The 24,302-nt window shown below is 38.2% G+C and overlaps 1 protein-coding gene across 1 annotated transcript in view; it reads right to left on the bottom strand.

Moving 5' to 3' along the window:
- Positions 1-419: 419 nt before the first annotated feature.
- Positions 420-24,302, bottom strand: part of Pdk3 (pyruvate dehydrogenase kinase 3) — a 63,187-nt gene continuing 39,304 nt past the window's right edge. Inside the window, exons 6-12 of the mRNA XM_048449790.3 lie at positions 17,907-17,984; positions 15,158-15,234; positions 13,668-13,769; positions 13,006-13,116; positions 8,644-8,757; positions 6,321-6,460; positions 420-1,096 (exon numbers count right to left, since the gene is read on the bottom strand). Of these exons, the coding sequence (XP_048305747.1) occupies positions 1,066-1,096; positions 6,321-6,460; positions 8,644-8,757; positions 13,006-13,116; positions 13,668-13,769; positions 15,158-15,234; positions 17,907-17,984 (653 nt within the window). The 3' untranslated portion in view covers positions 420-1,065. The remainder of the gene's footprint in view (positions 1,097-6,320; positions 6,461-8,643; positions 8,758-13,005; positions 13,117-13,667; positions 13,770-15,157; positions 15,235-17,906; positions 17,985-24,302) is intronic.

Below are 24,302 nucleotides of genomic sequence, written 5' to 3'. Positions count from 1 at the left end.
GAGGCAGAGGCAGGCAGATCTTTGTGAGTTTGAGGCCTGTCTGGTCTACATAGTGAGTTCCAGGACAGTCAGAGCTGTTACACAGAGAAACAAAAATCAGATTGAGTGGACAGTTCTAAAACTGGCAAAAAGTAATGACAATGAAAAGAATCCACTCTATAACATTTTTCAAAATAAGCTAGAATGTTTGCCTCTGACAATCTGTGTCACGGTGAGGCGAGTGCATCCTAATGGTGTTTCTAGTTCCTAAGAGGACTGCAAGAGGGATTTCATAAGGCAAAGAAACAGGAATAGGGCAGGGGAGCTTTCAGAGAAACATACAACTGCACTTCCCACTCTTTACAGTCTGATATTGACTAGATGGTAGGTTTTCATTTAAAATCTTTCAAACCAAAGTGTTAAGTGAGAAATTCCAAAACAACTTTTAGAGTACTTTAATCAATGGAAGAGAAGTATGCAAACGAACTTTAAAGTAAAAATAATACAGATGAATAGGTTTTAATCTGAAAGTACCACACCTCACGACGAGAATCCAATCAGATGGAAGTCGGCAGAACACTAATTCAGAGAGTAAAGGGGGATGCATATATGGGACAGGAAGAACCCTGGGGTTGAATTTTCAAGATGTACTCCACTGAAACCTTCCCCTTCTAGACTCCCAAGGCCCTAGCTGGAGGTCATGAAGTCAACAGTAAGATCTGCTGTACCTGGAAAGAGGAAGGTGCTCAGAATCTTGGGAAGACTTAGACGCTAAATCTATGATTAAGATAGAATATAGGGTACAACGGCGCTAAGGAGGCTCCGTGCTCTACTGTGACAAAGGCAAGTGATGCCACAGAAAGACACCATGATAAATTGCTCAGGTTACAACTTCAGTGGAAGATACAAGTGGATTAACTAGAGCTAGGGCTCCGTGGAAACACTGAGTCGATATAAAGGAAACAACATAATAAAGCATTGGGAATAACAATAGTGCCATGATTAAGAATCGGTAGAATAAGGGTGTCTGGTTAACTTGCAGAAGATGATAATCTTTCTTCAGAGATGACCACAGCACTCGGTCTTCTACAAAGTTCTATTAGTCTTGATCTTGTCCCTATGAAGAAAAGAATCCATAGAGAGCTCATGAGTACAACCTCCTCTACTTTAACAAAAACTTATTCAGAACATTTATAGTGATTATTTCCTATAGTTACTATAGAAAAAGTGGCATTTCATTACTTAAATAAACTTTGCAACAGTTCTTTACTCACGATTGAAAGTCTGATCAGAAGCTGGGCATGGAGGCACTGCCTTTAATCCCAGCAATCAGAAGGTAGAGGCAGGTAATCTCTGTGAGTAGGAGGGCAGCCTGGTCCAAACAGTGAGCTCTAGAACAGTCAGGGTTCTATAGAGAGACCCTGGCCCAGAAAACAAAACAAGCAAAACCAAAATAAAACAACAAACAATTTGATTAGAACTATAAATGACTGTTGCTAATACATGTGGGGTTTCTTCCTGGCCTGAGGAAGCCTGAATTTACAACAGTGGTGAAGGCTGTCAATTTTGAATCTACCCCCAAACAACTGAACTGCACATGTCAAAAGAGCAAACTGTACAGTATGCGAATTATATCTCAATAAAACTGCTAGGGTTAGGGTTAGGGCTAGAGTTAATTCAGGGTTAGGGGTTAGAGTTAGGGTTACTCAAGGTTAGAATACAGTTTTAAACCTCTTTCTGTATAAGAACTGACTTTCCCATTCCCACTCCTCTCCTGAGATCCTTCCCCACGTTTAACCATTATTCTATTTGTAGAGCTTAACGATGTTTTTTGTTTGTTTGTTTGTTTTCAAGTCAGGGTTTCTCTGAAGTTTTGGAGCCTGTCCTGGAACTAGTTCTTGTAGATCAGGCTGGTCTTGAACCACAGAGATCTGCCTGCCTCTGTGTCCCTAGTGCTGGGATTAAAGGTGTGCGCCACCACCTGGCAAACTTTAGTATTTCACTTTTGCTAAAATTTGTTTGAAAGCAACATGTTGGAAATTAGGACTGATCCTTAATTAGCATATAATGTTATTTACTGTGGGTCTCTATATGTAACTCTACTTGGTCTGGAATTTGCTATGTAGACCAAGCTGGCCTCAAAGTCACAGAGATCCATCTGCCTCTGCCTCTCATATGCTGGGATTAAAGGCATGGGCCACCATGCCCAGCTAAACTATGGCCTTGAAAACAGCTTTCAGTCAAAACCACCAGTCCTCACTGCAAATGACTCTTATGAAAGATGGCTCTGGTACTACCCAAATTAGTCCATGTTGCTAAGTACTAGCAACACTGGCCACACTGATGCCCAACAAGGTATTTGGCTTACACAGACTGAAAATGGGATGGCACTAAACTGATCTGATAGACACAATCACAATGTAGCTGGTCAGAGCACAACGCTTCCCTGGGAAAAACCACCCACTGTGGGGGCAGCAGGGATAACTTTCTGCTACTATCATATGATGGATGATGAATGACTTAATCTGTTTTAAATTTCATGTTTTGAGATGAACTGTATGGAGACCCACCACGTGTTTCTGCAGGAAAGACTAAAGAGCAGCACAGATGTGTTTCAGCCTTTACACTACTCATTAGAAAACACCAGCATAGCTCTTCACAGTTGACGGCTTCTGGTGGGGCTGGGGGATGAAAAGACTCATCTTTAATGGGCTGGCCACTGGGAATTTGGCCATGCTCCAATGACTGTAGGGGCAACACAAACTGGATTTGGTGTATTTTTTTCTTTTAGTGGGGAGGCCTCAAGGGTGGAGGGTGAACCTGGGAGGAATGGGACATGAATGTGATCAATGTACACAGTGTGAAATGCATAAATAATCAATAGGGTATTTGGTATGTTGGGGAAAAGTAAAGAAAAAAGAAAATACCAGCATTTACTATATGGTACAATATTGCAAAGCTGTATAAACTATATTTGCCCACGAATGTTTCTGTTCTGTTAAGGATGTTAAGAATCAAGGTTTGTATGGGAAGAAGTGTATATAAGAAAAACATATTAAGGAGAAATAATCAATGTTAAAAGAGAATAAAACTATCAATAAGAACTTATGTATATGTGTGTGTGTTGAGAACCTCTGCCCAGAAAAAGGGCTTAGAAGAGGTGTAATGAGCACCCTATCCTTCAAGATTAGACTCCAATATCTGTTTAAAAGAACTATAAAATGGTTGATACCAGGACAGGGGCATAGAGGGTAGAAGTTGAGATTTGAGGATATCACATTAGACAAGAAAGTAGGACAATGTTCAAAAATTAATGCACTTTAGTCAACAGAAGACAAAAAATCAAGCTCAGAATAATTGCCATTATTCAAAGGTGTGCCAACTTAAGCAGTAGAAATGATAATGACTGTGACATTCAATATGACGGATAGATTTCACAGGGAGCAAAGATGACAAGGGTGATTGCTTACATGTTTCTTTTGTTTTATGTTTAAAAAATCCACCCTCAGTGATAGTCAGAAAGCATCTTCTATGGTAAAGAGAGAATAGTCTGGCTAGAAAGGAGTCTCCCAGGGTGTTGGAAAGGGAGATGTAAATATGTGTCAAGCCACAGACTTCAGATTTGTAGACTTTCCTACTATATGTTATATGTCAATAAAAATAAGTGCTGGGTATAATGTATAAAACAATAAAGCACTATTAATCTACAATGCTATAAAAGACAAGGCAAAAGCTGGGCAGTAGTGGCACACACCTTTAATCCCATTATTCACAAGGCAGAGGCAGGAGGATCTTAGAGTTCGAGGCCAGCCTGGTCTACAGAGTAAATTCCAGGACAGCCAGGGCTGAATAAAGAAATATTGACTTTTAAAAAAAGACAAAAAAACCCACCTAAAACAAAAAGACAGGCCAAAAAACTCATCATGTCTCAACCTTCAAGGAAGTGGTTCTCAACCTGTGGGTTGCAATTCATGGGTGGCAAACCAGCCTTTCATAGGAGTCACATAGCAGATATTCTGCATATTAGATATTTGCATCACAATTCACAACAGTAGCAAAATTAGTTACGAAGTAGTAAGAAAACAATTGTACGGTTGGGGTCACACACCATGAGGAACTGTATTAAAGGGTCCCAGCATTAGGAAGGCTGAAAAGCACTGCTTTAGGATGACTTAATTCAACTGCTTACCTTAAAAAGAGGTAAAAGAGAACTGAATTTTCCCTTTGAGTTTAAAGGAAAAAGTTCAACACATACTAGAAGAACTGTATTTCATTGTATGGCCTTTGTTATTGAGAATGAGCTGTACTTTACAGAGGAACATCAGCCAATAGTTACCAAAGAATGATTTTTTTAAGACTGTATTATTTTACAAAGACTAATAAAACATTGACTTAGGAACAATTCGACTTCTTTCCTTCCTTTCCAATTTGGGGGTCTTTTATTTATTTCCTTGCCTAAATGCTCTGGGTAGGACTTGCTATACTATAAGAGTGGGTGTTCTTCTCAGGCCCAAATGGTTAACTAGGATAAAAACTATTAGATAAATGGCTGATGCATAAGTATACTTTTGTAACGTACCTCCTTCCAAAAACAAACAGCACCACACACAAAAAAAAGACCCCATATGGATTACGTTCTAGTGAGAAAAAAAGCTGAACTACATTACAGGGCAGTGGTTCTCAACCAATGGATTGCAACCCCTTTGAAAAACTTCTACCTTCAAAAAATATCAACATTACGATACTGCTCATAACAGTAGCAAAATTACTGCTATAGAATAGCAACAAAAATAATTTTATGGTTGGGGGTCACCACAATGTGAAGAGCCATATTAAAGGGTCACAGCATTAGGAAGGTTGAGAACCAACCACTGCCATAGATAGATCCAATAGCCATCACCTAAATTATGGTATACCCTTAGCATCACCGATAATGGATCAACTGGAAATCATGTGTGTAAACATATAATTCTGTAACAGTACTGATGGAGTTTTCCAGTAGGAAAAAAAATAAAAAAGTTTCACTAAGAACCTTTATAACAACTTTGATTTCCATCAAATATGGGAATAAGGAACAAATTAAATGATACCGCAGAGAAGAACTAAACACATCAAGGTAGGGATGTTTTTGCTAACCTGGTCTTTCACCAACAGTACTTTCTAGATTAAAAACAACTGGAGACTATCCAGATATGCCATGTAGTTCTGGAATGGATCCCAGTTTGGAAAATTCAGGAAATTTCTAATGAGATGAAAGCTACTGACATGGAAAAGTAGACATAGTTAAATGAAACAAATGCATATTGCCCAACAGTATGAAAAATGAGCTCACTTGGAGAAAATACATACATGTACAACTAGCAGATTATCTAAAATAATATACACAAAGTTGTACCCATAGCAATGTCTGAGTTGTGGAAATACAATGATTTTCTTTTCTTTCTTCACTTAGTATTTCCTAGATTTTTCTGTTGTTTTGTTTTTTATAACACACAATTTAATAAAAGAATATTTTAAATTGAAAAATTGGAAACCAAAGACTAGATTGTTTTATAAACATAAACTAGCAACAGTTTATTAACATAAAGCAATGACAGCTGTTCTATGAGCAACAACTTTTCAGTTTTGATCATTTACAGTGATAAACAACACATAATATAGAACGAGCTACCAGCTACTTTTAAGTGAACAGCTAGTTGCTTGGGTATATACACACTATTGCACAACCATCACCACTCCCTATGCCGAGTGCTGTTCACCATCACACACAGAAAATCTGTACTCAGTAACAATTCCTCATTCCACTTCCCCAAAGTCCTGGTATCCAGCCTTCTATCTTCTGACTCTCTGAAATGCCTGCTCTAGGCATCTCATAAAAGTGGAATAGTACTATTTATGCTTTTGAGCATGGCCTGCTGCACAGCAAATAATGACTTTAAAATTCATCTATGTTGAAGCATGTATCAGAATTCTCGTCTTTTCAAGGACTGAATAATGTTTCACTATGTGGATACAGTCCATTTTGATTCATTTCAGCTTTTTTTTTTCAGTTTAACCCACAAAAATTCTATAAACATCTTTCTGTCAATCTCTAAGACTCACAACAAACTGAAAAGTTAATTGTTTGAAAACAACATCCACAGTAGAATAAGCCCCTGCTCACTGTCAATATCTCCAAAGTGCAAGGATTCCCAGGCTGGTGGGAATTTCCATTTAAATGATGACTCTAGCTACCCAATTCTTGTTCTCCTCAACATAAAAGTTTTTCTCCAATCTTTTTTTCTCTAAGGATCGCTTTGCTTTTCTAGTGATAAAACCACATAGAATGTATGGTTTCTTACTGTTTAGCCTTGTATTTTGATGCGTCCCTTGGTTCGCTGCTGGGATTGCTCCAGTCATCAGCTTCAGGAGTAGTCTTGTAATGGCGCCACGCAGACTTATTGAAAACTGGTAGTCTCTCAAAGGACTCACTTGAAAGGGCCTATTAGAAAAAGGACATACACCAAAGGTCTAGGATACTATTTTTCTCACATGAAATTCACAAATTTTACTCTTTCAAACACAAGTAACCATTCTTGTTTTAGAATATTAAAATTTATTTTACAGATGTACTTAGACTGGCTAGGAGAAAGATCCTGAGTCCTCTCTAAATGAGTGAAATCATGTGCTCACTCACTCGCTCAAAATCAGTACTGAAACACATATGACAGGAACAAAGTACACTGTAATTCAGTCAATACTGCTCTGCGATACTCAATAGTACTGACAGTACAGCTAAGATCAAGCATTTTTATTTAATAGGCAACTGCTGCCCTAAAACAGCCCCAGAAGAAATAAAGTCTCATAAACATTTGCCAATAAGCAATATTAAACATCATATCATTTAGGGGCTGGGAATGTAGCTTAGCAATAGAGAGCATGTAGTGGCATGGTAGGAGCCCCTGGGCTCCATTCCTAGCATCAGAGCAAGCAAACAAAGCCCATGTTGAGATATACTGACATCCAAATAATGAAACTGTGATAGCTTGTCCAGTAATATACTAGGGCATGGCTAAAAAGAATGAGTCAGTTCTGCACAAACTTATGGGGAAAGTTCTGCAAGATGCATTCCAAAGTTATGAGACAAAACCAAGCTGCTAAAATGTCTTTTAGATTAATTTCCTAAATCTATTTCTAAATGCAGAACCAAGTCTATTGTAGCTTTTTGATGTTGCTATTTTTTGAGCCAGGGTCTCCTGTGTATCCCTGGTTGGCCTGGAAGTTTTTACATAGACCAGGCTAGCCTGCCTATGCCTTCCACGTGCTGGGCTTGAAGTTGTGTGCTACCACACCCAGCTCCTCTATCAGATTTTTATTTGTTTTACTTCTGTGATAATGAAATGAAACCCAGAGCCTTGTACATTCTAGGAAGGATCTACACCACTGAGCTACATCCCCTGCCCCTAAAAATCCAGAATCAACTCTAGGAGAATCATAAGAAACAAAAACACAGTACCTCTTGAAGACAAGTAGTGTGGCTTGTGCCAGCGGTGAAATGCTTCACTGCCCTCTTTGAAACTTTTAAATGTTACTATATGCCTCTACTGCCTATTGAGATAATATACCAAAATTCTAGAATTCAGAAATAGAAGTCTAACGCCACCAATAAATGAGAAAAACTGTCTTATAGAGAACTTAGTTCATAGATAAGCATTTTAAATGACCATTATTATGATTTTGTTAATTAAAAAAAATGTACAATGTAAAAGTTCCATTAAAGAATTTCTGTATGTAATTTGTTTTTGCTGAGTCTCTTGCCGTCTCCCTTTTCTCTTCCACCCCCAAGTCTCCCCTGTGTACTCTTTCTGCCTTCATGTGCTGTTCTGCTAGCCTCCCGGCCGTCCTCAGCATCTCTTTTCTCTCGCCGACCTCTTTACAGTTTTGTGACCGTACTGATGCTCATTTCCACATATGTACATATATACACATATGTACATGTATACACATATACACATATGTACACATATACATATACACATATGTACATATATACACATATACACAAATTAAAAGCTAAGACCTGCATGATAGAATACATTCACTATTTCTGTTTCTGAGTTACTTCACTTGATATAAAGATCTACAGATCTTTTTATATAAACACATTATCATTACTGAATTCTTTTATTTTGGTTTTTTGAAACAGAGCTCCACTATGTAGCTCTGGCCATCCTGGAACTCATTCGGCAGACAAGGATGGCCTTGAACTCAGGAGATCTGTCTGCTTTATCTCTGCCTCCCAGGTGTTAGGATTAAAGGCGTGCACCACTACCACCCGGCTTCATTATTGAGTTCTTACAACTTGAGAAATTAAAGCAAAAGACTAGAAGACTTCAGATTACTGGAAATTGGTTTTCCTTTAAACTAGGTTTTTAAATGAACATATACTTTTGAAAAATTCTAATTTAGATCTATGGTTGTAAAAAATCAAAAAAAATTGAGGTTTATACCTCTATGATTCTTATTTTGTTATATTTGGGCATAATATCAGCATGAGGCATAGCATGGTTTCATAAATCTGATCTCAAGGTAAGAGATGATACAGTGCTCTTCTCAATAGTTATGGGTACTTGCAGCTTTAAAAAGTCAAGAGGCCTTTACACTAACAGAAACAAAACACAGTACCTTCAGATAAATGACAGCATCAGTACCCACTCCTTCCATGGAATACAGTTTTAGATCTCCCTGAAAATATCTGGCATACAGACGAGAAATTGGCAAACCATAACCAAATCCAGCCTATTAAGAAAAGAAAATTAATAGAATGAGACTGGTACAAATGTTTCATAGGGACCATTTACAGAAGATTAAAACGAATCAAATGAATTAGTAACTCCATCTTTATAAATAGCACTGTGTCTATAATCTATGACCAAAAAATTCCCCATTTTATTAAAAAAGATGTCAAATTTAGGTGACAGAAAAAAATTCATTTTTGATTGTTTTTTAAAAAGCATTTTACAGTAAATTTTAACCTATGTCTGAGCATAAACTCAAGGTAACTTTTTTTTTGAAATAGGGTTTCATATATCCCAGGCTGGCCTTAAACTCATTATGTATCTGAGGTTGACCTGGAGGTCCTGTTCCTCTTCCCTCTGACTCCTACATACTAGGATTTTAGGCCCTGAACCACCATGCCTGGTTTCTGCAGCGCTGGGGGTGGAAGCCAGAGCTCCATGCATGCTAGGCAAGGACTCCACCAACTGAACAACCCTGAGTTCCAAGGGTTACTTTTAAAAAGTGTACACTTATATCCACAGATAAGTGTAGCTCTCACCTCTCAACAAAGGAGCTTCTGTCTGCAGGAGACAGACACCATTATGGAAAGCTACAACTGGTAAAAATGCTGAGAGCTACTGACCATAGGGTGCTTGTCCAACATGATAAGCCTCTAACACAATTCCTATACTTATGGCTCAGGGAGCATCTTGGAAAGTGTGGCCAGAGGATTGTTAAGATGATCAGGATATCTGCTGCAAGATAATGCCTTCTTTAAAAAAAGGTACAGGTGCGAAGTGGAGGGAGTAGGAATAGGAGGTGGATGTGTGGGAGGGGTGCGGAGTGAATGTGATAAAAATATAACATTCTTAAATAAAAAGTCAATACCCAATCAAGTAGAATTTGTTCTGATGATAACGCAAAACCACATTTACTTCCAAGTTTCATTATCAGATTTCTCTGCTGTCTGAAATGAGAACTAATAGCACAAGAGTTGAATTTTTTCTTTCCTTTTTTGTTGTTTTTCAAGACAGAGTCTCTCTTTACATCCCTGGCTGTCTGGAACTCGCTCTGTACCCTAGGCTGGTCTCAAACTCAGAAATCCTCCTGCCTCCGCCACCCAGAGTTCTGGGATTAAAGGCATTCACTTCTAATGCCCGACAAGAGTTGAAATTTACTAATAACAAGACTAAGCCACTGAAAAAATTCCTTAGAGGTTCCTTCTTAAGGATCAAAGCTACAGCATGTTAATACAGTGAATGGGTTTTTTTAGAAATAAAAAATTTCTAAATTTTTTATAGTACCTTCCTATATTTTGAAGTCATCAAACTGACAGTCAATATATTTTTTAAACTAAAGGTCACAGATGTTGACAAGAATAAGAACAATGCTAAGGTCAGTGACTTTGTGATCGACCACAGGTGGGTATGGGGAGATGCTATTAGGTAAGCTTTAACACTGGATTAAATCTGGATCAGGAACAGCGCCTTAAGGAAATAGAGCTAGGGTCACACAGGCTTCTGACTCTGACAGATCTAAGTTGAAATCTCTGTTTCTGTGTGACTGAGTAGTTCGTTCAACTTCTTTAAGACTTTTTTCACCTGAGATGAAAAGCTTACCTCTGAGCTCATAAGGATTCCATGCCATAATAAAGGCTACCTCTCTGTAATATCTATCACACAGTAAAACTCAGTTTTGCTGACAAACCTGAGGACCTGAGTTCAATACCTGGGATCCACATAAAGATAGAAGCAGTGAACTGACTCCACAGAGTTGCCCTCTGAGCTCCTAAGTATCAAAGAATTAACAGGCAGAGTAGATACTCCCAAAACAGGAAATTTTGGACATGTGGGGGATCACGCTGTGCCATGGTCTAAGTTGTTTCAAGCTGTGCCAAACAGCTTTCAGGCTGTGCCTTGTCAGAGACAAATCTGCTTCCCAAAGTATCATTTGGCTACATTGCATAAATACAGAGGCAGGACAGTTCAATATTTTACAGTATACATAGACTCACCTGCTCAGCACTATCAATAGGACACAGACCAGTACCATTTCTAGTAATAAAAAGGTACCACCTATAAATTTATCTAAATAAACAGGGAACCTATGAATACATTGGTGTTATTAAAATCATTTCAGTCCTGGGGCTGGAGCTCAGTGGGTAGAGTGCCAGCCTAGCACACCAAAGGCCCTGGATTCAATTCCCCAGCACCTCCTAAATGAGGTGGCACACAGGTTTGTCCTCCAAGCAGAAAGATCAAGAGTTCAGGGTCATCCTAGCTTCAGCTAGCTCTCAGCCCACCTGGATGGCATCAGACTCCGCCTCAAAGCCACCATCACAAAAACAGATAGATCTCGTGCTGGGAAGACACAGCGGGCCAGAGCGCTTGCTGTGCGACCCTGACAACCTGAGTTCAAACCTTGGAATAAACAAACAGGTAAAGGGAGAGAATTCAACTCAATTAAACTGTGCCTTCCACACACATATACAATAAATAAAATTTGAAAAGTCTGTATTTAGAGCTACAGAGATGGCTCAGCAGTTGTGGGCACTTGCTGTTCTTGTAGAAGACCCTGGTCAACTTCCCACCACCCACCCACATGGTTGATCGCAACCATCCATAACTTCAGCTCCAGAGGATTCAATGCTCTCTAGTACTAGACATGCATGAGGTACACATACATACAAATATGCAGGCAAACACTTATACATGAAAACAGTTTAAAATTTGTTCAATTAAAAAACAATGTATGAAGGAAGATACAGATGGGTAAAACTAAGCCATCTGAAAAGGAAACTCTTTTTTAGTATGACACAGCCATGTACCCACTTCAAAGGTGAGGACAGTTTATTAACTGGGAGAGATGCTGATGGAAGCATTTCTTCAAGAGCAGTCATAACAGTATGCTAGAAGTCCACAGACAGCCAGTACCAGCTCTAGCAGTAATTTGCTTTGACCCTTTCCCACATTTAAGTAATGGGAAGGTGGATTGGATAAATAATGGTCTCTGAGAGTTGTCCTCTGTTTCCCAGAACAAACAAACAAAGAAACAAATACGGCATAAAGCTATCCACAGGATGCTATTTTAAAAACTGGAATAGATAATCCATATTATTTTTAAACAACTGGCAAAAATGCAAAATTTGTACCAGACCCTGGTCAAGGTAATACTATTTCAAATTGATCTTTTATGAATTTTCTTGAATTCTGTATAAATGACTTCCTCAGTTTTCCACATGCTGAGTTAACAAACTCTGCCTCAAATAACAATGCAAAGTGTTTGATTTTATTCATACAAATAAAATATAATCTTATGTGCTTATCACTCAGGTAGGACTTTAAAATGAAACTTAATTTATACCCTGAGCCATTTTGCAGACTGATAGATACATTGCTGTGTTTAATGACAAAGGGTTCAATTGTTGTTTGTCAATTAGAAACACTCAGCAGGGGAAGAGAGTGTGGCCCTACCAGGAATAAATGCTACCATGGTAACCAGAGGCTTTTCTCACTGACTGAATAAGGCTGAAGGTTATTTCTAGAGTGCTACACAGAGACCTCTGAAAATACATACATCACTTATATGTTTTATGCTTAGATTATGAAATTTAATGTTATATAAATATTTTAATTATATAAACAAATTTGACAGTGGTGACCCAAAGACTCTGGGAGACTTGGACCTGTAAGGTATGCAGCACTAAAGCATCTTCTACTAAGCTGTAGCCAAACACTCTACCCAGTCTCTCTGCTCACCCATGGGTAATGTCCACCTCCCCGAGGGCGGTGCATGACGACAAGTTGTCCTCCTGCAGCAACTGTATCATCGGGAAAAGCTTTTACACACTGTATTTGGAAGTGAAACACTCTGCTTGGAGTGTTTCTTTTTTAATATTTATTTATTGTGTATATAGTATTCTGCCTGCATGCATGCCTACAGGCCAGAAGGGAGCACCAGATCTCATTATAGATGGTTGCAAGCCACCATGTAGTTGCTGGGAATTGAACTCAGGACCTTTAGGAAAGCAAGCAGCGCTCTTACCCACTGAGCCATCGCTCCAGCCTGGAGTGTTTCTTAGACAAATTAGAAAAGCACTTTGTCCAAAGAACTTACAAACTAAACAGTAAGGCAAAAAGGTGCCTCTGCTCCCACCCATACCAGAAACAGCCTCATTTAAATAAGGCTAGTACAACCACCTAAGGAGATGGGAAACTCTCTATCCCTGTGTTAAAGACCTTTCCTTCTGTAGCAGGTTGTCATGCTTACCAAGGGAGCAGCTCTTGTAGGCTCCAGGCTGGGTCGAGGAGCAGTTGAATACATGTAGTTAAAAAGACGGTCTATTTTTCGAAGTGGGACTCCACCACCTAGGTCACTTATCTGCAGTGCACAAAATGTTAAAAATAAAAGGGGAGTCAAATCTGTGCTTAAGGAGGTGAGGAGAGTTCATTAAATTAAGCACATGCTAGAAGGTTCTAAAGTGAGAAAGGGTTGTGAGCTGCCATTGAAAAGTGGCTCCTTTGTGGACAGTGTAAACAAAGGAGACAGTAGCGCAGCAAGTCTGATAGGCTCAGGACTGAGGTCCTGCTCATGTACAGACAGCGAGGTAACCAAAGCCAAGAATCTAGCACTAAATAGTCACAATTTTCAATGTGACAGGGACACATTGAGAAATGAGCCATTAGTCAATGCCATCAGGCAAATATCTTAGAAGGCTTATACAGAATTACTACAATGTCCTAAACAATAGCAACTTATGGGACTACCACTATGTATGTGTTCAGTTCATTGAGAAGAAAGCACTGATACATGACTTTATTCACAAATAGCACACTCAAGAAATGTCAATTTTCTTTCCTTCCCTCTCATAATATTAAATACATACTATTAAGTCAACTGATGATTAAAGGAAAATGGAAACAAAAGCTTACCTTAATAGACAAGTCTTCTTTACCCAGAGTGACGAGAGTTTTAACAGCTGGGTAGCCCTCTTTTCTGTTTTCATGTAGTTCAACTGTTGCTCTCATTGAGTTCTGAAACAATAAGCTCTTCTTGAAAAAAACATGCTTCTGACTCACGAAGTACAATTAAGTTAAATGTATTCATTATTTTTGGTGCTGAGTAGAACCCAGAGCTATGCACATGCTAAGCATGTACTCTACCACTGAGCTAGCCCTAGTCATGAAAAAAACCACAATTTCAAAAAAGAAATAAGCACACGATTACTTGTATGTGATGATTATTTTTGTGGAGCTATTATTAATATGATTTATATGGATTTTTTTCTGTCAGAAAATTTTCCTGATGTTCCATTTTGCATTTAATTGTTAAACATTCTTTGTGCCCTCTGTTTGGCTCTACAACTTTTTTGGGGGGAAGGGGAGTGCGGAGACCAGATTTCACTATGTAGACTAGCCTGGCCTTGGATTCATAGAGATACACCTGTCTTTATCTGTCCAGTAATAGGATTAAAGGCACATGCTTCCAAGCCTGGTGGCTTTAGGGTTTTAAAATTATTCAGCTCAACCACAAAGAATGTTTGTATGACTGACATGTACTGAGGCTGTACTTGAAGCCCTACTTATCACTTAGAAAGTGAAGAGAATCATACTTCCCACAAAAATTAACCACTGGATTGAAAAAAGGATAAAATATCCATTAAAAAGAAATTCTCAAAGGTCACAAATGAAGAGAACGCTCACGACCGAATGCCAGCAGCAGTCTTGCTCTCGGGAAGACAACAGCACAACTGATTCTTTAGGTGTTCAGTTTAGTGTTTTATACATTAAAAGTGATGAAATGTTAGCTCAAATATCCTGTACACATAACACTGCTACCACAAATATCACTGGATACTTTGGAACCAAAAGCAACAGTTTAGGCCATAGAGTCTAAAAAATAAAAAAAGGTTTTCTTTCCTTTTTAGCCCAGGCTCCACACTCTTCCTCTCCTGCCTCTATCAGGTCTTCTGAATTTATTCAAATTATAAAACAGCTACAGGATCTCTCAGAACTGAAACAACTATGCATTAGCACAGTTAATGCTTCAGAATCATGGATATATAGAAATGTGTTTTTACTTGGGTATGGTAATAAACAATAAAGCCTTTGTCAGACCTGAAAACCAAAAAAACATCTCTAATCTCCTAACTGAAAGAAAAACAGTATGGATTCGATGTGAAGTTACCAAAGTGCAATTAAGCTTCAAAATCAATATGTACTAATATTCACAAAACCATACTGTACACAGCAATTTTTTATCTCACAGTTTACAGATTATAAAGCCCACAGGAAATCAGAAACAGACTTTTAAAATGGTTATGCAAAATCTTTTTCTTATGCTAATCTAATGAATCCATTATGCCCAGAATCAAAGCCATTTAAAATGAAGACTTCTTCCCATGCTTTAAAATCCCACTTACCTTGAATAACTCAAACAGCATGTGAAACAGATGTGAGGGCACATAAACCACCTGAATAGGCTTGTTCGGGGCTTTGGCTGAAACAGAGACAAACCATCGATGAATAAGGACCCAAGGTGGGAGAAAATAAAAAATGATGCTTATATTCTATTTTTCAAGTTCATAAAAGAAACCTTCATTAAAAAGACTAATAACACAGAGTTCCATATTTAGTGACACAACTGAGCAAAAACATGTTTCAGAATAAAGCAAACACACAGTCAACTTCATTCACTGTGACTTAGTGACCTTGAGCAAATCAGTCAAAATCTTTCCAACTTTGTTCAGCAAAACTGGAATAGTATCATTTATATCATGGTATTCTGAAAATTACACATGAACATACAAACATTACTTGAAATTTTCAAATTGAGAGAACAAATCGGCCATCAATTCCAGGAGACATTTGTAAGAATATGAAGCAGCTGAGAAAGGTGGCAAACTAGACCCAGCGCTGCCGTGCTTTCAGTCTCGACTCTTCACTCGGAGAGAGGCTTGACTGGCTGCCAGGCGGTAGGCTTTAGGGAAGTGAACGATTGTATCAAGAAGGCTCTGACACAATGAATGCTCAATCCACTGACAGATTCGTAATTTAATGACAGTACTGGAAGAAGGTGGAAAACAGGAGGTGGGACCGAGCTGGAAGTAGGTTCCTGGGGCATGCCCTGATAACCCTGCCTCAGTTGAAGGTTTAGCTAGACAGAGAATTTGGGGTTTAAAATAAGTCTTTCTCAGAATTTGGTCAAGAGGGACATATTCTGGCAGTAAAAGTACATCAGAGAAACTCAACACTAGTTAGGTGTTGTTCACACTATTGGCTTTTGCCAAAGTCTGACATACCATGGTTGTGATTTTGTTTAGTTAAACTGAATTCATTACTTGAGGTAGCTAGTGTTCCTTTCCCTTTGGAAATTGTTCATAGTGAGAAAGTCTGACTTGGAGTTTTTGGAACCTGATCAAGATTTCACTGGTTTTAGAATAAGCCGTTAGTAAGGTATCCTATGACCAGAGAGGCCTTCAAATGCTAAAATGAAGGCTTTACTTTGGAGCAATATTATTCACATAACCTGACCTGTAAGTTGTTCTTAAACAGCTTCCAGTCATGTTGCTGTTGGTTGCAGAGCCTAGACAGAGTAAGCTATTTCTGTCACCTCTCCAGACTTCTCTTAGATCAGCTTTCAGCTAACTAATCTCTAGCCTTGGCTTCCTTTCTGTTCTAGTTGTTAGCATCGCTCAGCTCTGCTCCCACAGTCCCTCGGGGTAACTGGAGAAACTGGTTGCCATCTGGGTGGCAGTCTACTCCTTTTTGGTTGGTCCTGCCCTGCCCTATCAGTCAGCATACTTTTAGCGGGCTGGATTCTCCCAGGAGTTGACACTATGGGTTTCCAGGACTCAGTGTCTATATTTCTCTCCATTCACAAATGAAAACTTAGTTCCTAAAGTGATGGTACTTAGAGAGGGGCCCTTTGGGAGTTGACTATTCATGAGTGGAACCTCAAGAATGAGATTACTGTTATTCCAAAAAAGACCCCAGGCAGCTCTTTGCCTCTCCCTACATGTAAAGGCACAGCAAGAAATCATCTGCAAGTCAGAAAACAGGCCTTTGCCATAAACTAAATCTGGTTGCACCACAATCTTGTACTTCCCAGGTTCTAGACCCATGAGAAACAAATGTGTTATTTAATCTGCCCAGTCACTGATGGTTTTGTTTAGTAGTCTGAAGGGACTAATACAGAGGTCCATTTATAAGCCTCCTTGGCTTCCTTTGCTGTTTTTATGAGATTCTTTTATTGTGGCTGTAATGGGGCCTGAGAAGCAAGCTGAGTGCTTAGTCTATCTTGTGGCAACTGCATCATTAGTTATATAAACAGCCTAGAATTCAATTCAACCTTTTCAGTCCAAATCTCAAGGAAATGAAAAACATTTTACAGTTTGTTTTCTTTTAAGTTTAAACAACATTCTCTAGGAGTCATCTAAAGGCTTGCTCAATTATGTGTACTTTTCCTTGGAAATATTACAGCTGACATTTCTTTTCTCCCTTTTAAAGCCATGTTAAACGTTTTGGCTATGAGTCTTCCCTTATCCTGGGCCTAGCGGCTGTAGTGGATGGTAATAGAGGTCTGTTGGCTTTCTAAAATAAGACGAACGGAATATGAATATTCCCTCTAATAGTACACTTTTAAAAGTCAGAGAAAAATGTGGTCTGAGGTTTTTATGCTTGAGACTCAAGAAATAATAAAGTCTGTTTTGCAGTCATTGCCTGAAACAGCATTTGTTGAAGCAGCACTTAATAAAGGTCAACAGAACTCTATATGGACATCAGGAATTTTCCTTAGAGATAGTTTTACTATAAGAATAAAAAGTGTGGGAACTGGAGGCTAAGCAGAAAAAAAATGAATATAAAAGGAAAGGTGGCAGCACAAGATTAAGTCCCAAAGTGAATGGAAAAGGCTTCTGAACACAAGCGATGCCGCACACTCCTACCCAAAAGGAACTTATGGTAATATCCCAGCTGACTGAAGGGATAGGAACCACATGAATGGACATGAAGATGAAAACACAGCCCCATTTTAGGATCTCTTGGAAAAATAGCTCGTATATAATCAGCATTTAAGTCACCTTCTTTGTACTTAACATTAAAATACTTTTCTTGTCTATGCCATACCACCCTGACCCCGTCTGATCTCATCTAAAATGCTTTGTCTTTTACCATTGAATTCTTCCACTTCCAGCTCTGGAGCAACCAGGTAATACTGTTCACAGAGCAGCTTTGCTGTTTCATATGCATCTGTAAGAAAGAGAAATTTAATTGTTGAATTACATAGATATAAGCATGTGGGTGTATATACAGAAATAAAGTCAATTTTTCTAAACTGACTTTAAATGAGTCAAATACCATCTTTTAAAGCAGTCTTTTGGCTTCAACACATTACTATGACTAAAACATTTCTCTTTACTAAGTTTTAACAACCACAGCCATATCAAAATCATAGATTAGTAACAATAAAGCTAGGTTTATGCTAAACACACAAGTATTTAACTTTTAAACACACTGCTAAAAGATTTTTCATGACAATTTATAAATCTAGGACTATACTTCTGAACATCACAGAATCTGAATAAGTTGTAGCAAAATAATACTTTCTGTGATTTAAAAAACTGGCAATGGTCAGACCTGGAGAGACCTGTGAGCTGTTGCTGACCTGGCTCCACAGTTTAGAGCACTGTCTGCTCTTACGGAGGCCCCAGTTCAATTTCTACCCACACGGTTGCTCATACCATCCGTAACTCAAGTTCCAGGGGATCTGATGCCCCCTAAGGCCTCTGTAGGCACCAGGTATGTGTATGATACACATACATACATGGAGGCAAAACATTCATACACATAAAATAAATCTTAAAAAATGCCAACAGCCATGATTTTCCAGTTATTGGCAAACGAAACATCAGTAAGAACTTATTGAGTGAACAGATTTTCATGAAACACAGAATTTAAGTCATCAGACCCACCTGCTGTCTTTAAAATGTGCCTTAAGTTGGTTAAGGATAATAGCCTAGAGCTGATATAAACCCTAAGGTGCAAGAGTTTGCTTTCCAAGAGGGGCAAATAGACATAAGGTAAGAAAATCAAGGTCATCACAAAAATAGCTAGAAGACGGGCTGTAGAAAGTTTAAAAGGAATAAATTAAGAAAGTAAAAGTGCCTTATGGCATATTTATTAACCTCTCTTGAACTGTAAACGATTTTTTTAAAAAAAAACAAAAATCAATCTGAGAAGAAGATTTGGGTCTTCACTTCTTTACACTGTTACACAAAACTTAATCTAGTGCCTGTTTAGATGATCAATCACTTTTTCTTGGCTCGGTATCACAACCTTTTGCTAACTCCCTTTCCTTAACTGACACATAACTCTCATACAATTTACCCATTTATGGTGAACATGCAATTCTGTGTTATTTAGTTTTATCGGCCAAGTTGAGCACTCCTTATCACAATTAACATTTTTATCACTGCAAAAGATGCCCCACGCTGTCAGCGGTCATTCCTCTCTGCCCAGCCCTTAGCAACCACCTTCCTACTTCATCTGATTTACCATTCTGGACAGATCAAGTAACTGAATCCTGTGATACGGGTCTTTGGTGACTGGTTTCTCTCCTCAGCATAGTGTTTGTGATGTTAGTTCTGTAAACTTGACATAATCTAGGATCACCTGGAAAACGAGTCTCAATGAGGGACACTGGTCTATAGGAATGGCTTGGGGGAATTATCTTGATTATATTAACTAAGGCAGGAAGACCTGTCCAATGTGAGTAGCACCATTCCTTAGGAGTAGAGAAAACAAGCTAAACATTAGCATGCAAGCATTAATTCATTGTTCTTTGATGTTGACTGTGGATGTAATGTGACCAAATTCTACTAAGCTCCTTTCACTATGAATTCCCTGTCATGATGGAATGTAACCAGAAATTTAGGGCCAAATAAACCCTTTCTCCCTTAAGTAGCTCTTATTAGGGCATTTTATTGTAGCAAAAAGAAAAAGAAACTAAGACAATGTATTCAAGGGTCATATATGCTGTAACATGAACCAGTAGCCCATTCCATGTATTTAAACTTCATAGCATAAAAATATTTTCAGTAATAGGCACTGTACAAATAAATCACATTTTCTCCATCCATTTGTCAGCTGACAGACATTCGAGTTGTTTACACTGTTTTGCTATTATGAATAAATACTGCTAGGAATATTCATGTTTATGCTTTTGGTTCTCATGTGCCTAGAAACAGGAAAGTGATGAACTCTATGACAACTCATTATAAACTCTTGGGAACTGTCAGGCTATCAGAACAAGACTTTTAGTTTCTCCTCTACAATTTCCAAAAGTCAGATTGGTGCATTTGCAACGTTCTCAGCTACATACCAACTTCTTGGAGACAAACCAACATTGTGCATAGAGAATATACTTGCTTAAGATTAAAGAGATGAGAGAAAAAAGGAAGAAAAGGAAGGGAGATAAATAAGCTCTAGAGAATTTAAATGTTAAAATTTGACATTACCGTCTTAAAATGATACAAAGGTAAGAATAGGGTATGTTCAGACTATAAGTTCATTTACCTTGTGTTGCTACCAAATTAGAATTTTGTATTCTAATTATCTAATTTTGTTTGTAGCCACATTAAAAATTCATATCTGATTAAACTTTTAGAATTAAGCACCAAAGACAGAGACATCAGACTAATTATGAGAAGATAGAATAAAACAGAAAAGAAAAAGTAAATAGCAGTAAGAACAGAAAAGAATTTTAAGAGAATCTGAAGTGTGAAAACAGACATTCAAGTGGGGTTGAATTTTAACCCTGAAAAAGGTTAAAATTTTAAACTACACTAAATTTGCAATTTTTTTCCCTAGGACATAACAAATCTCATCAATTACATGTAAAATGTTTCTGTTTTAAAAGGGGGGAACAGAGAGGGAGAACAGGAGGGAGGGAGAGAAATCAAGAAGCAGCTCTTTTGCTTTGGCTAGTCTACTAAACAATGCTACATCTCCACCTAGTGACGTGATAGCACAAAAGCTGACCATGAACTTTAAAGACCCCAAATACAGAAATTCACAGTGTTTCACTATCTACAAAATCAATTCACCTTAACTCCTCCGGGCATATAATAATTTTAATACTGAACGACCTTTCACTATAAAATAGTAACAGAACCCAAACCTACTAAATGTTCTAATTATCCATGGCATTAGCTTTGCCATTACTATGAATATGATGACATTGGAAACATGGTAGGCATATACAATGTCTAGAAGACAATGGAATCCAAATAAAAACAGCCAACTTCAAACTCAGTATGGCTCCTAAAACCACATGTAAATAAAAATATTTTTAGTTTCATTATACATTGTAGTGGATCAATGATAAACAATTAAGAATTACTTCATTATTCTTGAAAAATCTCAAAACATTACAATGTAGATTTTCACACACCAGCCAGTCAATAGAATGCTGAGAGTATTATTAACAAAAATTTACAGTAATATTCTCATAGGATACTAAAATTCTTTGGATAAAATACATAATAAGCATCTGATTAAGGGTTGGGGGTGTAGCTCTGTATAAGTACTAGCCCAGTTTATGAAAGGTTGGGTTTAATCCCAAACACTATAAAAACAAAAAGTAAGCATTTGCTAAATAACAATCCTTTGTCCAATGATAAAGTTTTCACTATTCAATTACACTAACAAGTGTTCCTTGTAGTTAGAATGGAGGCGAGAGTCGCAGAGTAGTAACAGAGGGGCAGCAAAGTTAAAGAGTGTACATCATTACTTACTAATTAGCCTTGGGGTAAGGGCGAGGGTAGAGTTCAGATTATGAAATGGAGTTTCTGAGGCACTATCTCTGTTTTTAAGCCTAAGGACAGACATTTTTAAAACAAAATCAGCAAGTAGGCCAGGTGTGGTGGCACATGCCTTTATCCCACTCAGGGTCAGAAGGCAGAAGCACATAGAACTCTGAGTTTGAGGTCAGCTTAGTCTACATAGAGAGTCGCAGGCTAGCCAAGTAGTTCTGGAGAGGATCTAGGTTAAGTGACCACTTGCTTGAAAAGTCAAGGCTATGTCACACATTTCTGCATTGTCTCTCCCATGACATAAATGGTCACATGGCTACTGGGTGTTCGGCACCACTAAGACAGGGTATTCTTTACTTAAGTAATTTAACATAAAAATTAAAACCACTTTAAAAATCTCAACAACTAAAATTCAGCTACTGGTATGGCATTTTCCTTTATACCTGCAGTTTTTGTAAACTCTCCTTACAATAAGTATTCTAAATAAAAATTACTATTTTAAAATTAGAAATCAAATTCTTTGAAAAGATATTGGCAAACTATTTTTACCTGTACTATATTTCAGCTAGAATTTACTACTAATCTTGAAAAGGAAACATGGGAAATCATTATTATTGTCAGTAAATGTGATAGTCATTGCACTAATAATGCTTGCAGTGGTAGTATTTCCAGCAGATCCATCTTTAGCCCTAAGTCATTTTCAGAAATATTATACGGGAAACTTTAACAGATTATGGAGCTTATTTGATCATAATTCTACTCCAAATCTATCTACCATATGACTCTTCCATCAACTATCAGATTTTATGCTTAATCCACTGGATTACTTGTTTATGACATAAGGAGTGACATTTTGAGTACTGAAAATTTTTAAATAAACATGTCATAGACAATAATTTTAAATCTAACAGAATAAAGAAATATCTTAGAAACTCAAGTTTAAAATTCCTGTCAGAACAAAGCACACATAAATAGCCATAAAATATTTCAAAGACACAACATCATTTTTATTTATCTTTTCTGTGGCTTTGTCTCTGTGTGTGCAGGTTCCCGCGTGAGAGTGCAAGCACATGCAGGCCTTGGCACACAGGGAAGTGTAAGGACAAGGGCAGTCCTTGCCTTCTAGCTTGTCTGAGACAGAAGCTTATGTAGGTGCTGGAAACCTGTACTCCTGTCTTCATACTTGCATAGAAAGCACTTTTATCCACTGAGCAACGTCTCCAAAATTAATTTTTTATTTTATGTGAATGGTGTTTTGCATATATGTCTTGCATATTGTGTGCATGCAGTGCCTCCACAGGCCAGAAGGGGGCATCAGATCCTCTGAAAGTGGAAGTATAGAGAGTTGGTAGCCCATGTGAGTACAGGGAATTGAACTCAGGTCCTCTGGAGGAGCAGTCAGTGCTTTAAACTGCTGAGCCTTCTCTCCAGTCTCAAAATTCTTATATTTTTATTATTTTTAATAAAACAGCACCACACCATTATTTTCATGTGGTAATAACATAAGGCTAATCAAAACAACATAAACAGGTGTTTTCAAACTATCTTGCCAAATCAAGACACTTAAAACCTCCAATTCTTGTGCCTTCTTTAAAGGCACCGTTTTATCAGTTGTTTCCAGCTGGATATACTTGGTAGCGGAGCAATACTATCTCCTTAACTGTTTTAAAATTAATCATGGACTGGAAAGATGGCTTAGCAGTACGCACCCTGGCTGTTCCTCCAGAGGATCCAGGTTCAATTCCCAGCACCCACATAGCACCTCATCATCAACGGTACTTCCAGTTCCAGGACAACACCCTTTTCTGGACTCTAAAGGCACCAGAGCGGTGCACAGAAATATATGCAGATAAACACCCATGCACATAAAATGAAATAACAGTAATGTTACAGATTCAAAATGAATTTGTTCTGCATCATTCCATTTGAGCCTAACAGTCAGAGCTGGGAATGGCAGAATACACATGGAGTACTTAGAAAACGAAGGGAATCCCTAGTTCAATATTACCCCTGGCTATACCAAGTTTGAGGCCAGTCTGCGCCACATGAGGACCTGTCTTGACAAACCTAAACAAAGAACAAACAAGAACACCCCCGCCCCGCCTGCTGCATATGCACTTGCTCACTGAGCAACACCTGAGTTGGGTACCTATTTTCCAAGTGTCTGGGGACAAGACTGATGGGTTAACCATACCTTCACTTTCTGCACTTTTTTGACCCTAGCTACCTAAGGTGAATGTTTAACAAAGACCATACTGACCCATGTGCTCCCTTAGAAAGAAATTTCCAGAACCAATATGCCACTTTTTAGAAACCCCTTTAAGTTACAAAGAAATATAACGCAATATATATTATTAGCCTCCCTACCCAAAATCCATCCCAAGTGGAGTTTTCCAACCTCATAAAACATAGACAACTGGGGAAGTGCACACAAAACATCTAACATAAAAAGGAAGAATCACCAGGTTAGGCACAGCCAGACTATTAAAATTTATAGTCACAGGTAAAAACAAAATGAAATGGAGCGACACAATTTACCTCTTAGAAACTCAAGATGACCATGAATCAAAAAGAGTACTGAGGAGTATCATGATGTAGCAAGGCCTGCAGTGCTTGGCATTGTCTTAACTGGGCATCAGTCAAGTTAACCAGGGAATACCAAAAAAAAAAAGGCAAGTAGAGAGGCCATAACTTGGCAATTCCAGTTGCAAGACACCCAGAACACAACCTGGTATTTTTGTTTCCCAACTCCAGT

Source organism: Myodes glareolus, chromosome X (assembly GCF_982192425.1).
Source record: "Myodes glareolus chromosome X, mMyoGla1.1, whole genome shotgun sequence".
Classification (NCBI taxonomy): Eukaryota; Metazoa; Chordata; class Mammalia; order Rodentia; family Cricetidae; genus Myodes; species Myodes glareolus.
This window is presented reverse-complemented; position numbering and strand designations above follow the sequence as displayed.